General features: G+C 39.8%; 1 protein-coding gene across 4 annotated transcripts in view; it reads right to left on the bottom strand.

The window, feature by feature from the left end:
- Nucleotides 1-15,986, bottom strand: part of fam13b (family with sequence similarity 13 member B) — a 71,720-nt gene that overhangs the window by 24,267 nt on the left and 31,467 nt on the right. For all 4 annotated transcript variants that reach the window (XM_030397137.1, XM_030397138.1, XM_030397139.1 and 1 more), the window contains exon 7: nt 8,092-8,219. In XM_030397137.1, the coding sequence (XP_030252997.1) occupies nt 8,092-8,219 (128 nt within the window). The remainder of the gene's footprint in view (nt 1-8,091; nt 8,220-15,986) is intronic.

Here is a 15,986-nt window from a genome sequence, read left to right on the forward strand (position 1 = left end):
TATAAAGCAAGCGCCAGGAGGCAAAGCCGTGCAAAAGAGGGGTTTAATCTACCATGTGATTGTTGCCTGACCAGTTGATCTGAGCTGGAGTTGTGTGACTGAAACCTTTAAAATACACTCTAACAAAGAGATTTCCCAAAGAGAGGCCATAAAGGCAAAGAGTATCCCAGAATAACCAAAGAAAACTGAAAGATGACGTTGTTCCGGTCCAAGTCAAGTGAACCTTTTCACTCTGTGTCACCAGCTGTTTCAGAGAAGCTACTCAGGACATTTTGCTTGGACCAGGACAAGATAAGTCCGTTTTATCAGAAACACTGTAACAGAATGCCATTTTAAGATACAAGTCATCACTTTCAGAGATCTCACTGTAGGAGAGCAACAAGATCAATGCTTTTATAGCTTTGTTGACTTTTTGACCTTTTTGGCACGGTGCTCACTAAACAACCAATCCAAATGTTTGCACCTAAAGTCAAGTATCATAAATCATGTTGAGTTGTTGGGTAAAAAAAGTCAGTTTATACGAAAGTAAAATAACACAGCTGTTCCTCCTGCCAGCAAGATCTCCTGGAACTACAATTCAGAAAAATTTATCAATTTAAGTTTTGTGTAATCTATTAACACAATATTATCATTTTGCCTGATCAGGAGCAAAACACAATGTGCTGCTGTTCTTTGAAAGATCACACTATGAGGTAATAGCATAAAAAACATTCACACATTGTATTGTTATGATGTTGATATGTTGTGTCTTAAGTTCCAAGAATTGTCTCTGAGCTCCGGTATCTTCATGACTTTGCTTGACAAAGCTGAAGGCCGTTTAATAGAAAATAGCCTTTAAATAATATATACAGTAAAAATAACTCCTGGTTTCTCAGTGAGCTGTAACACTCGACAAGGTGTCCTGATGTACTGTAGAGTGTATTTATAGACAAGTTAACCTATGGAAGAACTGTTGCTCAAACAGCTGAACTGATTAACTGATCAACACTTTTGATCTGTTATTGATTGTTTCAGACATTATCAAGTAAAAACACAGAACATTTTATAATTCCAGCGACTACAATGTGAGGATTTGCTGCTTTTAACCATTTTATGTTTATGCATTTACACACTCAACAACATAACATTATGAAGAGTTCAACTTGGGCTTTGAGACCTTGTAATGAATATTTCTTGTTTATTCTCTTACAATTCTTCATTAAAACAATACTTGACAGAATTTATAATGAAAGACATTACGAGCTGCAGCCCCAGTTTCTACAGAAACCTGCCTCATGCAATAACTTACGAGAGGATACATGAGGATATTTTGAAGTTAAACCACTTTTGACACCTGCCATCCTGTAAGAGTAGATGGTACATAATGAATTCCAGTGCAGCACAAGTGTTAAAGTGCAAGTCCGTTATGGGACAATGTGAACTTGACTGATTTGTAAAATACCCCGATGGTCCCCGACCTCCTGAAAGTGTATCAAACAACTTTCCAGAAATCTCAAACTTTATCGTCTGTGACTAACACAAAGCAACTTCGGCCGCAATCTGTGGACACAACGAGTCCCTGAAGGGTGACAATCAAAATAAACCAGTTTCCATGATGATTTATGAACGTGAGTGCTGCTCAGAAACCCAGATAAGACGGCTGTACCAGAACTGTGGGTGAGAACTGATAGCACACGTGGTGAGCGCTGCTATCTAGGTCAGTTAGAGTGTCATGTTACACATTGTGCCCGGTGCTGGCGCCCAGGCCGAGGCACGACTGAGAAGTGAAGGGTGAGGAAAGCAGGGAAAGGAGGGCGAGAAGTGAGAGAAACTGAAGGAAAGAGAGGAAGACTTCTTTTTAAACAGTTACAGTGATGAGTACAAGTTTTATACATTTACTGTATTAATAAGGGAGAATGCTTTGAGTTTTTAATTGATCTCACAATAATCGATACATCTCTTGATCTCTCTCTCTAGTTTTTTATCTTTATTTCATGCATTAATATGCAATAAATACCCTGTAGCGGCTTTCAGAACCAGTATAAAATTAAATTCTTCGATCAGCTGCCAAAAAAAAGTAAGATAATTTTGAACACAGACGCCAAAAAGGAAATCCCATCATGATTTCAGCCACTGCTGTGGGGTTTGTGCCAACTTTAAAGACAGATTTAAGATTTAGTTTAAAGACATGTCTAATATTTTAAACCTAAATAATGACTAATAAAATAATATAGTGTGTGCACAAAACTACAGAACAGAATGTTTTTTATTCCCTTTGGTGTGAGCTATAGAATAAAAAGCACGAGTGATCAATGAAGTAGGTCAAAACACAAAAAGTACACAGCTGATACAGCTGTACTGACCTAAATACTGTATGTTTGTCCGTGTGTGTGTATATATATATATATAGGTCACGCTGACACATAACATTTGATATATATAGTATGTACCTTACTGGACAGGGGACACCTCAACCATAAACAAGTCAAAAGAAAACCAAAAAGAGGAGAGGGTCAACACTGAGACACAACCTGTATCCTCAAGGAGGGAGTGCCAATGTGCAACAGGTGGAAGAAAGCCTCGCAAAATATGTTCTGTAAAATAAGTGTTTTAATGCAAAAGAAGGCAGCAGCAATCAGTGTTCTCTGGAGAACAAAATAAGGAAGCAAGTGACAATCCAGGAGGCTTTTCATCGAACACAAGTCTCCTTTAGTTTAGTTCTTGGACAGCTGTTTTTGCGTTGGTGCTCATTGAGATTTCAAAACTAAAACTGATTTAATGAGTACAGGTGGTCAATCTGTGTATCTGCTCTCTCTATAGGAAATCAATGGGTTTCTGCCAATCATGCCTAGAGAGCCTAAGAACCCTTTACACTGTAGAATGTTTGAGCTGTCTGAAACAAGCTCCTGACACTTTGAGAGAAACGTGGTAATGTCTTGGAAAATCTTGGAGCAACCAATAAAACGTGAAACGACTTAGATTACACGGGCGGGCATGATATATATTCTGCCATTTTTAATAGAGTTGAGGAACAAAAGCAGCCAGAGCTTTCTCTTTCTCTATGATTTGGCTGCATTTTCAAAACATATGAGCGGCACAGATGGATGACGTCGGATGGCATAGCGTGACAATTCTTCATGCATTAATCTCACAATCTGATATAGCTCAATTAATATCTGTCTAAGTAAGTCTGACATCGCCAGACTGTATGAATTTATTAGACAAGGCGTGAATGCAATAAATTCACACGATTATTTTTGTCATGCACATGAATCATCAGGTCAAACAAGTGAATGTACTTGACCTGGCGGTGAGGAGGGGGCCTATATTTTCATCTGAGCCTGCTGTGTGTTGATGTACACGTGCACATTGTTGGCACACAGAGAAACAAGTTTAGTGTCACGCTTTGATATAAATAATTTCCACAGCTGTATAAGAAATAATGTGCGGGGATTCTCAGATATTACCAACGCTGATTATCTGTAACACGAGACGCTACATGCGTCAGTAATGCTCCGATTGTTGGCGAGGAATGACCAGCAAGACGGAGAGCAGGAAGGCTCTTAGTCGAGGACGAAATTGAAGACAAGTGTTTTATAATGTGTTTAAATTCTATCTTCTCTGTTGACCTTTTCCCTCCTGAGGTCTGATGTTGTATATTCACTCAGACCGGAGATCAATAAATCGTTCACAAGTAGGGACACTTTCCAATTCCCCCAGCCTCTCCCTGCTCCGTCTTGGCCGTCTCTGCCCTCTGATTCTCCGTTTCATCCATTAATCCCACCCTCCCCCCTCCTGCTCTGCTTCTCCTCACCAGGGCCAGGAGTTCATCCCAAGAGCCCTCTTCCTCAGCCTGCCGGGATAAATCAGTGGCCTCATAAAAAATACTTTCCACGAGAGAGAGAGAGGAGGATATCAGAAGAGGGGAGAAGGAGGGAAGTAGTGACGGGGGAAGAAGAGAGATCAGAAGAGAAATACCAGGGATTATATATAGATTTGAAATGAGCAGAGGCTGTCAGCATGTAAGGTGTGTGTGTGTGTTTGTGTGTGTGTGTGTGTGTTGGCTGTCAGAGTCTATTAAAGGAGCACTGCAACAGCCACAGAGGACAGACTTCCCCGTCTGTCAAGTGTTAGACAAACAACTCAGGCAGAGTTAATGTTGAGTCACTAGACGGGAACTTTCTCTCCCTCTCAGAGCCGTCACAACCACTTATGAGTCAAACAGCGACTGTCGTACACATGGAGCAGTGAGCTGCTCTCAAAACAATCGACTCATTTTGAGTAAAGAAATGCAGATACACAATGACTCAACAAAACTTCCACAATAGTGCTCATGGTTATATTTAATGAACTGTCATTTCGAGACAATCTGAGTGGGTAAACACAAAAGACAACCAAATATGATCAACTGATAAAAACCTAAAAAACTCCCCTCTGACTGATTTTCCATTGAAAGTACTTTTAATGGAGTAGAAGGGACAATTATCTCAACGTGACCAGAGCTGAAACAATAAGTTAGATAATCGATCATCAGAAAACTAATTGGCAGCAATTCATTTATTCATTTCATGGTTCCCCCTTTCAAATATAAACATATGTCAGTTTTCTGAGTTTTGGACTGATAGTCGAACAAAAATTTACAATTGAGTTTCAGGAAGTTATGATGGGACGTACGATGGCATCAAAAGTTAATCGATACCTGAATTACGCATCAGTTGTAGCACTAAACGCCGCCACATGAAAATGTGTAATTAAAATGCACAAATTTTGGTTAGATGGGCGCTGAGACGAAATGCTCGATGCCTTCAAAAGAAGTCACCGTGTTTGATATTTTTAGCAATTTAAACAGATGTATTCTCTGAAGCTCGGGGCCGAAGTTATTGAAATGTCTGTGGTTAAGGGTATTGAGTACAGGGTCTGCAAATACAGCATTAATCCCCCCGAGCAGACACTGAGGTTAGAGGTAAGGTCATGGGGGATGATGTCTGCAGGCGAGCCACAGCTAAAGACAATTAATACCAACTAAAACAATCAAATGAGACTCAGAGATAAAAACTGTCTGGCCTGCGTCGTTTCATTTAAATGATTTGCTTCGTCAACAACGATTAAAGCTGCGAGTACAGTCTGAGTGCCGATGGACAACAGCTGCAACCTGAAGCCTTCATCCAATAAAATACACACAAATACACACAGAGGAATCCTTTTATGTCGCCCCACAAACACTGCATTAACTACTAAACCACTTAGATACCAAAGATGCACACACGCATGCACAGATGACACAAATAGCAGCCTAAACATTGCTGCCATAGGTGGCACAGTGGGCTTCATGTGATACATTACACGTGAGACATCCAGCTGATTACTTACATTAAGACAATTATATTTTGTGTTTCTTATTTCCTGACATGGTATTTAATAATGTCATTATCTAATTAAAATGCACCAGTTTGTAGAAATAGAGCCAGATCTTTAAACAGTGTTTGTTTTGACCTTGTGTTTCACACCTGGTCCAAAGATCTTCAACAGTTTTCAGGTCAGGGACCCGTTAGCTGATAGAGAGACGGAGCAGGAGATCAGGGCCCCTTCTACAACAACATGTATTTGAAGTCTAAAATGACCTTGCATATTAAACTGGGCCTAACAAATCATAGCGCAGCATTTAGTGCCATGTGTAAACAAGTCAACAACAGCTAGGCACGTTAGCATGATTGTGTCAGTATCCATGTGTCGACTATCATGAATGCTGTGTTAAAAATGTTTGCTGTTTTTCTTTAAAACAAATGTAAAGTCCATTATAATTTGTTGGATTCATGTTAATGCCTGCCATTTAAATGTTTGTAAATATAAAATCTTTGAAAATATTATCAAACAATTAACTGGCGGCCCCGCTGCAGTTAATCTGTTCAGAAATCAAGTTAAAGGCCCAGACTGGTCTTTAAAGTGAGATGTCAGCAGATATAATGCATGTGCTGTACGTTCAAAGTCATGTGAGTGTGACGGAGTATAGTGTGAGTGTGTGTGAGTGTGTGTTTGTGTGGATTATGGATTACTGTAATCATCTTAAAGGCCAGTGGGACAGAGCTAGCAGCATGACCCTGACTGACACACAAGCAGAGCACAGTGTTGTAAAGAATCACAGCGGGCTGATTTATGGTCCTCTGCTTTACAACTTTATCTGTATTCAACAGGTAGCGAGCTGCTGAACAACCACAGCAATGAAGTGCAAACACTGCTGAATAAACACAGATTTAACTTAATCCCTGGTTTAAACGGCCCGTGAGTCAGGATCTAATATAGTCCAGATGGAATGTGTTAGTGGACGACGAAACTAAATGAACTTTTCTGGATAAAAAAGAAAGTTTAACTTGCACTGTTGCTTCAAACAACTGAGATTACAGAGCGATTTTTAAAAACAACTTCAAAACTCGCTCGTATTCCCAAAGCCAACTTTTTATTCCATAAGTGCTCTATGAATAAATCTTGACTTAGTTACAGCTTCATTCATGTTCTGTTCCGAGTCTGTCTGCACAACATTCCTCTGATGAAAACTCAAAGTACTCGAAATCTTGAACAGCCGACAAAACAAAAACAAAGATTGTTGCATGTTTGATTTAAACAGGACTAACTGTTAGAAAAACATCAGTAGGATGAGAAAAGCTGTGCTTCTTGTCCCAGGATATAGCCTGTTTGTTTGGGTGGCTCTTCACATATTTACTACAAGCATTACATCTTTGCTCTGTGATCCACCCTCTCTGTTCACAGTAGATCTCTGGGTGTCTGAGTGTTTAACTCAGTAATCAACTTAAAAAGAGATCAGCAGATCACAAGAACCTGAGAAGGTCTCCATGTTCCCTCAGGGGATTGAACTCTGGCCGTTCAGCCCGGAGGGAGACTCATTATCTTGTGTACGTGAGTGTCTGCATGTGTGTGTCAGGCCTTTGTTTTCTGGTTTGTTAGCAGCTACAGAACATCAACAGGTCAGAACACGAGCTCGGCATCTTTTAGTGAGACCAAATGGAAACTGCTGTCACCGATGTTCTGATTCAATTAACGATAACGACTGTTTTCTCTATTTGTCGGACATTTAAAGCTTAGCAGGTGACTCAAGTGTTAATTTAAAGATGACAAACATTATAAAATATACATGACTTTTTATTATTTTATTACTGATATGTTGTCAGATTTCAGAATCCTGCTGTCACTACTTTCCAGCACATTTTGGAAATTAATGTATGTATACTTGAAAAAAGCTTTGAGTAAAGAACAAAAGCTGAAAGTGTACATTAATGAATTTGAAAAATGTGCTAAATATTTCATTAAGAATAGGAATAGTATTAAGAATAGGGCTGCAACTAATGATAATTCTTCACGTTCGATTAATCTCTTGATGATTTTCTCGACTAATTGATTTGTTGTTTGAAATCCCAAAAATCCATGTTCCCCAAAACTCTTGATGTTATCCTCAAATGTCGGGTTTTGTCAAAAAAACAAAAGATATTCAGTTTACTGACATAAAGGAGTAAAACATAAAATTTAAATATTCACATTGAAGAAGCTGGAACCAGAGAATTTTGACTTTTTTTTACCTATTTTTCAGAACTAAAAATAGTTGCTGATGAATTGAATAATTGAAAACTAGACAATGTAACTCTACTTCCTTCCCTAACCTCTCCTGTGCTGTTATCCAGTAAATAATTATCTTTTAGTCATGTATTCATTTTGACTGACTTGATACACAGTGAAATGAAATGTTCAAAATTCATAATTAAGAAAAAGAGTGGAAGTGTAGGAACAAATCTGACAAGTTTAAAGAAAGACTGTCTGAACCACACAGTTACAGTTACGACAGGTTATTGTCATGGACGTCCATGAAACACCAACAACAACAACAGAAGCTGTGAAAATGAGACTGAAACAAGCAGCTGACTCGGTTCAGATCACAAGTTGGCCTGATGGACTGTTGATGAAAACCATGTAACTGCAATGTCATAGTTTTTAAATCCAGTCCAGACTGTGTGCCTTTGTCTCATCATTCTTCCTCTCGGTACCATCCTCCATGTATTTCACCCGTCTTACATAATAACACAAGCTCCGGTCGTTATGTCTCACCTGGCTGCGGGGCCGTCGTCAGTGTGTGTGTGTTGTGGTGAGTCAGAGGAGGCCGGACCTTCCTCTCCGTCCTGAGGCAGCTCTTCACATTCTGCCTCACACCGCTCATCATCCAACAGCTCTGTGATCTGAGGACAAACACAAACGGTTACCTTTTAAAAAATGATCCATTAATTGAGGAGGAGAGGTGAAGACATCGGTAATTACAGGACTCAGGGCGCAGACATTTTTCTTTAGCAAATCCATTCTGTTGATCTGAACCGTTTCCTACAGAGTAATTAGATTCATGGTTATGTTCATCCATTGAACATTTAAAGAAATAATGTAAACCTACTATTACTTTTATCTGATCTTTTAATGTGGATGATGTGTTGAAGTCATGCTTCTCCATGACTGGATAAATTGGATTAAGCTAATTTAAGCTTATGTATTTTGTTAAGACTTTGTGAACTTAATGGTTAAGCATGTATATTGGTACTTTAATCATTAATTGATCTGAAATCCTAGGTTAATTTAAATTACTTTGTTTGAAGATCGAGTAATAGTTTGTAAATCATATCATTTATAGTTTAGTTTTGAGACTAATGCATGTCTTTTCTGTCCATCTTGAAGGTTATCAACCTATTTCCATTTCATCATTCTGTTTATGTCCACTGAAACCATCAAACCCAAAACCATCTTCAAGAAAACAAAAATCAAAGAATGAGAAGAATTGAGTTGTCCTTTGCATCCTTCAACAGTTGATCAAGCAGTTTTTCAACTTTGGGCAGAGTTGTGGTCAAAAAGCAGACAAAACTTGACAACCGGTCAGTCAAGTCAAGATTAGTGTTTCAGTATCTGAACAAATGTGAAATATGGTAAAATCTCCCCTTCGGTTCCCGAGTTACGTTGCTGAATCACCACTAGAAGTGAATTTTTGCAGATCATTACAATTTGCTGTTACAAGCTGACTCGTTCACATTTTTGATATAAAATGTAAGAATTTCAATTTATTATCATATTAAACATCTGTGTGAAACTTGTTAGCAGATGAATTCTTAGGTTATGGCCACAAGAATGTGATAAATGGATCTGAGCTCGCAGCAACGTTAACCTTTCACCACCTTTGTCTGCCAAATTTAAAGAAAGTCCCTCAAGGCGTTTCTGAGATATGACGTCCACAAGAATGTGATAGACGGACAAGCGAAAACCGAACGCCTCTAGCCCCGGCTATCACCAGCATGGAGGTGTAAATGTACAGCTGTGTTCCCGCTCGTCACACTGACATTTAACAGCCTCAGGAGCGAGCTCAGTGGAGAGGATAACAGCTCTGTACCGGGTCGTTTATCCCTCGAATTACCAAGAGTTAGGTAATGTTCAAAAGAACTAAAGGTCATTGTTAGATTTACTTCACCAGTTTAGTCCAAAAACTAACTTGTATACAGATTAGTAAACACCCGTCATTTCTTTGAGTTAATAAACAATTAAACTATTAATAATCCCCGCCCTAAAGATTAATTTAATAATTATCTTAAATAAATATATAAAAATTGACCTTTCCTTCCTCATTTCTCTGGTGTTAAGTTTTGACTATCAGTGTCTGGAGCTGCTCAGTACAGAGGAGGAACAGGATAAGGTGTTGACAGTCCGGGTTCACATTTACAGTACATATGTGCCTGACAGGAAGGACTCATTTCAGTTTGTTCCACATCTAAATATAGAAGAAGCTAATGAGATATATATTGGCACTACAGACAGAGTGGTAAGCAGAGAGATAAAACCATGATAGAGAAATAAAGTGAGAGGAGGGAGGGAGGATTAAAGTCGACCTAAGAGACGTATCATCTTCTTGTCGACTCTGCAGTGTACCCTTGACCCTCACATTGCAAAAGGTCAAGTTGACCAGACGCGTAACACATAAAAACGAGTTTACTGCTCAACATAAAATAAAAACTTTACAGGAAAATTCTTGTTTTAAATGACAAATATTAAGCCTGTAATAAATATGTGCGAGTTACGATCACAATCAATCACACTGAGACAGACATCGAGAAAAATTATACCAACAAGTGTCTGCAGTAATGAATCTGCAGTAATGTTGTTTTGAGGAGCAAAGATGATGAAAGAAACAATAACTGTTGTGTTAAAATTACCAAAAAACAAAAAGCAATTTTTTCAACAATATATATATTATAAGATATGAATATTACAATGTTATTTATCCAGGACAGCCCTATCTTAAAGATAAAACATGGACCATCTCTGCATTAAAATATATAAAAACGACTAGACCTTTATTTTGTATTTTGTTGAGTTGAATGTTGACACCCAAAAACCCCACGGTGCGTTTCATTTGGTCGCCTGCCTTCATAACCTCTAGGAGAGAATAAGTATGATAATTTTGCCTGATTCATGTAGATAGATAGATTTTCCATCTGCAGTGGTCGTTCCCACACTACTTACGTCCTTTGTTTTGTTTTGTTCTGATTGAGAGACTTGAATTTAAAGGAAGACGTCAATGCCATAGATGGAGGCAGTAAAGAAGACAGGAGAGAGAAGCAAAGGGAAGAGAAGGAGGGAGTGATGGAGGACAGAGTGTAATGAATCTGACAGTAAACAAGAGATGGAAGACGGGAAGGGGAAAAAGGAAAGGGAGGTAGATGCTGTGGAGTCAAAGGGCGGGAAGTAAATATGTAGACAGAAATAAGTTATCATAAAACAGGCAGCTGACAGCATGTGAACAAGACACAAACACAAACACTTGGGCAGCAGCTTACCGATGACAAACAGCTTCTTTCTGCCCCTTAGTTATATTAGATTTTTCTAACTCAATGTCAATTAATTCTGTAAGATCATCAAATGATGGAACGCACCAGTGCTATACCTCGGGCACAAAACCGTTCTCATGTGCTGATTTACGTATCAGTTAAAACCTGAGAAACACGGGTGAAAAGGTCACGAGCCAGACGCGTCGTCATGAGACGTTCATTCTCCCTCCACGTCTCTCCGTGTGTCCTCATTTCTTTTCTCTTTCCTCCTTCACGCTTCTCGACAGCAACCCCATCTGCTGCTGTCACTGTGTCGTTGCTACGGCAACACCTCCCGTTCAATGAGCTCTGATTGGCTGTCGGGGAATTCTTGCATCGTCACAAGTGCAGATTCAGGGAGGATGACTCACAACACTCCTCTGTGTGTGTGTGTGTGTGTGTGTGTGTGTGTGTACGAGGTGATTAGGGAAAGAAATCCCACTTTTAGACAGCTTCAATTCCATTTTACATCTTTTTTTAATGAACAAAAACTTTAAAAGCTTATTAAAATTCAACTTTGCAGCAAAAATGTTTTGGTTGTGTCAGTGTGCAGCGGAGCAGCGCCACACTGCGATGTGCAGCTTCATGTGTAGGTGTCTGTAAAACGTTAACTAAATGACTAAATGGTGTGAAAAGCAGAGGAAAAGTGATTTACAGCTCCCTCACATGTCAGAGGAAAACAAGTGCACTGCAACGCCGGCTTATTACAGTCGTGCAAATGACCTTGTGTTTTGTGCAGTTAATTAGCTCGACTTATCTCAAACTCTCCCTGTAATTCATTTGTCATCGACCATCTGAATAAGTCAATGAATGTCAGAAGTACACCAGGCTGCCAACTCAAATTCAAGAGCTAACTTCAGTTTCAGATCTGTACAAGTCAACATTGATTAGGAGCATTATGGTGCGAGATATCTGAAAAGATAATTAAAAACACCTTTAATATAAATTATGACAGAACTACATTGAAGATATTTTGAATTTAAGTTTCATCTTGTCATAATCTAAATATTGATCTCATCTATCCACTCATGAATCAACTCTTTAAATCTTTCTGGCAGACTCCTTTTTTTCTTGCCCTGTCCCAGTTTCCTGCTCCACAACTTTCCTGTATTTCTCCCGATTCATTGACAAATATTCAAACTACCCTGTTAAACATCACAATCTGTTTCTGGCACTGCAAACAGGAACTGAACAACAGGTGATTATGTAGAGTAAGAGACAAACAGTTGGGGATAACACCAGTCTACATTGCAGTAATAATCTACAGACAGTCATTTAAACAAACAGCTTCCTGCTCTCATCGTCCAGTTCACAGCTCCTTCTGTCAATCATTGTTCCTGATGTCATGGCAGGATAAATCACTTCAGGCGGACCTCAGTGACTTTGACTCGAGGTCTGATCCACATTATCAGCCTTTAAAATGAATTCAGAACTATTTGCCAGTAATATGAATAAACGATGCCATGAATATAACCTTGAATTATATCTCAGCTATCAGGAACATATTCTATCAAGGTCCCCGAGCAGTGATGTGGGATAAATAAGAGTGCATATATCAATATTAAATAATGCCCCCTTGTGTATACCCATTAAAATGCAAGAGTTGACATAAAGAACAATGCACATTTCATTCATGGGGTGCACACTGTTCCGGATATGATCAAGGCTGCGCTGAGTCGGCAGGCCTCTGAGGTGACGTAACAATATTAGAGGATAAGAGCTGTTAAATCTCCTGTCAGGATGACCTGGAATGGTCACAGACTTGAAAATATTATCCCCTTACTTAACTCTGACTTGTGAGTTAACATGATTAACATTTTCCACAGAGTTGCTGTGTGTGTGTTTCTGTGTATTATGAGGCCTTTTTCCTACACGAGCACATCTCTGTACGGCGTGAGTGGGTGAAACGACGAGGCCCGAGAGCGCCCTGGAACAAAAGGTCTTGAACTTGGCCTTGGTTTTGGCGGTCCGGTCCAGGCTTTTGGTGCGGAGAACAGAGAAGACAACGAGCCTCACTGACATCACTGGTCGAAGTGTTGGTGGGCCAAGAACACAGAACAATGACGACTGACCAGGACTGACGTTACAAGTCTCAAACTGTGGCCTACATCGGTGGTTTTCAAGGCTCTTTTGTGCCCCTCTTTTCATTCTGATGTTAGATAAACATCAATACAGAGAATACTTGTACCTCTGTGCAGGTTTGAGAAAAACACTGACAGGACAAGCAGATTTTTTCTCATTGCAAAACTTAAAGTTGTGAAGAGTTTTGAATTTATCTAGCTGTGGATGTTGAATTATTGGGTGGATTTTGTTCGTGGGCTCACGGTTTGTCTTTTAATGAGTTCAACCTTTCATGTGAAAATCTAATATTGATGGATTTTCCTCTTAATTTTTGATGCTACTTGCTGCTCGGCTCTTTGTCCTCTTAAAGAAAACTTTGCGTTGGAACGTTGCAGGGCTATGGTGAAATGTTATATGTACAATATGTTCTTCATCAGTTTCCGTGTCCTGAAGTTTTCCCTCGTGTTTCTACTTTTCTCTGTTTTTGCTGCTCATTCCTTCTTTTCCCTGGTTGTGTTTTGGAGCTCTCTTTTTCTGGGATTACCCCTTTTCAGAAATGTTTTCAACTGAACTTCCCAGTTCCTACTGTTGCTCTTCCAGTTTCTCTTCCAACTCCAGGACGTTTTTTTTAAAATTGCCTTTTTTGCTATTCTACCTCCAGTTGTCTCGTGTTCTGCAACATAACAAACAGCCGATGCAAAATACAGATCGAGGTTTAAATCACAAAAATGCAGAGACTTTGAATGTATCAGAAGCTCAAGAATGAAAGGACAACAAGTGCAAAGGTTCATACGCAGACAAGAAAATGAGCAAAACAGTGGAAACCTCTGAACTGACTCTTAGTGAGCAGAAAGAGGATTGCAACAAAGAAGAAACATATTACACACTAACATAGCTCTTCAAGGCACAAGGCTAAGGGCCCTGACACGACTCTCCAAAGAGCTTAAGGAATTTAAACAAGATATGAGACGGGACTTTGATAACGAAGTCAAGAAAACTATGAAAGACGACCCCTACTGAGTGTAAAGACTGAGTTTTACGAGGGCACTGGGAAACAGCGAGGCCTCTGAAAGAGGAAAAAAACCTGAAACTGAATGTTTTGAAATAAACCTGTTTGCATTCTGGACAAATCAGTGTGTTCCTGCTCAGTCCTGCCCGTGTGACGGCACTGTTTACTTGCAGCAGTACCACTGGAGACATCTGGAAGAACGCTGCTGTAGTGAGTGGGCCGCGTCGTCCATCGCTCATCATTACCTTCAAATGTGTTCAACCTGATTTACAGACATTCATCTTCTCTCTGACCAATCATAAAATGCGGTCAGAGTCAATAAATCGACAGTGCGGCTGTGTATTACTCAACACTTGTGTGCTTGTATTACATGTCACCCTAAAGAGATATCATGCATTCTCCTCTACCGTCCAAGTAGGCCGCCACCTCCACTTTAAATAACTCCACGGTCCAACTTAAATAGGTTATTGCTCAACAGCTTATCACTGTGTCACATGAACATGTAAGTGTATATACTCAGACCTATACATGCCGTTCTCTGCTGCTGGACATTGTGACATCCTCCCACCCAGTTCTACTTAATGTCCTTAGTCCAGGCTACAGCTATACGTTCGCTGAAACGTGGCTCAGCTCCAGAAGCACTTGAACAAGCTGGCAGAGATGAAGTAATAGGACACATCCTGATTCATTTATCTCCTCAGGTTAAAAGGAACAGAGCTGGAAAATAAGGCTGTCTGTAAAAGACTAATTAATTAAGTAGACAGACAGCAGACAGTCTGAACCAACACCAGACGAGACGCCATTACAGCCCTTCACAAACATGGTAAATGTAACACCGCTGGCTTAATGTATCAGTTTAATGACAGACACGAGTGCCGTTAGGTTCCTTGTGGCTTTATCGAAGATGCATAAAGAAAGCAGGGAGCATCACTGATGGATTTAGAATATTTTTTCTAACAATAAATCATCTATTTTCTCATCAAATTAATCAATTGTTTAGGGAACTAGTGTATTACACTGCCTGTTTATAATGTCCAGTAATGCACAAGAAGAAGTTGGGACTCTGTGATAATTTCTAATTGCTCACATGCTGCATATTAAACTCACTCAAGAGGTGCAAGTCAGAACAGAACACGTTGGTTTTTAGATTTACAGGATGCAATGTGGTTGGTCAGAGCTACTTCTGCCTGTTGTGCATCCTGAGAAAACACGTATGTTAAGGAAAGATAACTGGTCCAACCCAACAGTGCAGCCTTTGTTTCAAGTCTTTCTATAAGTGAATGAGTTTGGATTTTTTATCATGTTTCCTTACTGTACGCAGAAATCCTGGCACTAGAAAAGCTTCTTCAAACACCAAATCCAAACAGACACACCTACTGGTTTCATCATAGCAACAACAAGCCTCTGCACAGCCTCACCTTCACTTAAATATTAATTCAACAGACTCTCATTTTTGCCAACAAGGAAGCCAAAATCCAGCTTGGCACATCTCAATGTTAGATCCCTGCCAGCCTCACTGGGTTTCAAAGTTATGCCCCAACATGCCACGAGACAAAGACTGTCCTCTTTCTCACTTCCTCCATGTTTTGTTTACTTCTCTATAAAGCTTCATCCATTTACTTAACATTTGCATTGTCCTTTATTTCTGTGGTTTATTTGAATGTTGTAACCTCTATGATGCAATTTCAACTAGCTCTGAAGTCTGCTTCCCCTACCAGGCTTAACTCAAAGCATGAAGCTTGTGTTATTTCCTTTGTGAACGCAGGTGTGTGTGTGGGAGTTAATCCCCTTCATGAGGGTTTGTTCGTTCAGAGAGCCATCCCCAGTGCAGTGCAGGGGCTGGAGGTGTGAGCTGCATGGTTACATCATCAACAGCTTCTTTTCTTATCCTTCCCCTCCCTCGCCAGCGCTCCCTCACTTCATCTCTTTCTTCATCTCCTCTCTCTACACTCTCGCTGCTTCTCCCCCATCTTCCTGGCTGCTTGTTCTCCCTCTACCTCTCTAAACCACCCACTTTTTTGCCCTCTCTCTTACATAAG

The sequence above is a fragment of the Sparus aurata genome, chromosome 18 (genome assembly GCF_900880675.1).
Source record: "Sparus aurata chromosome 18, fSpaAur1.1, whole genome shotgun sequence".
In the NCBI taxonomy this organism is placed as follows: domain Eukaryota; kingdom Metazoa; phylum Chordata; class Actinopteri; order Spariformes; family Sparidae; genus Sparus; species Sparus aurata.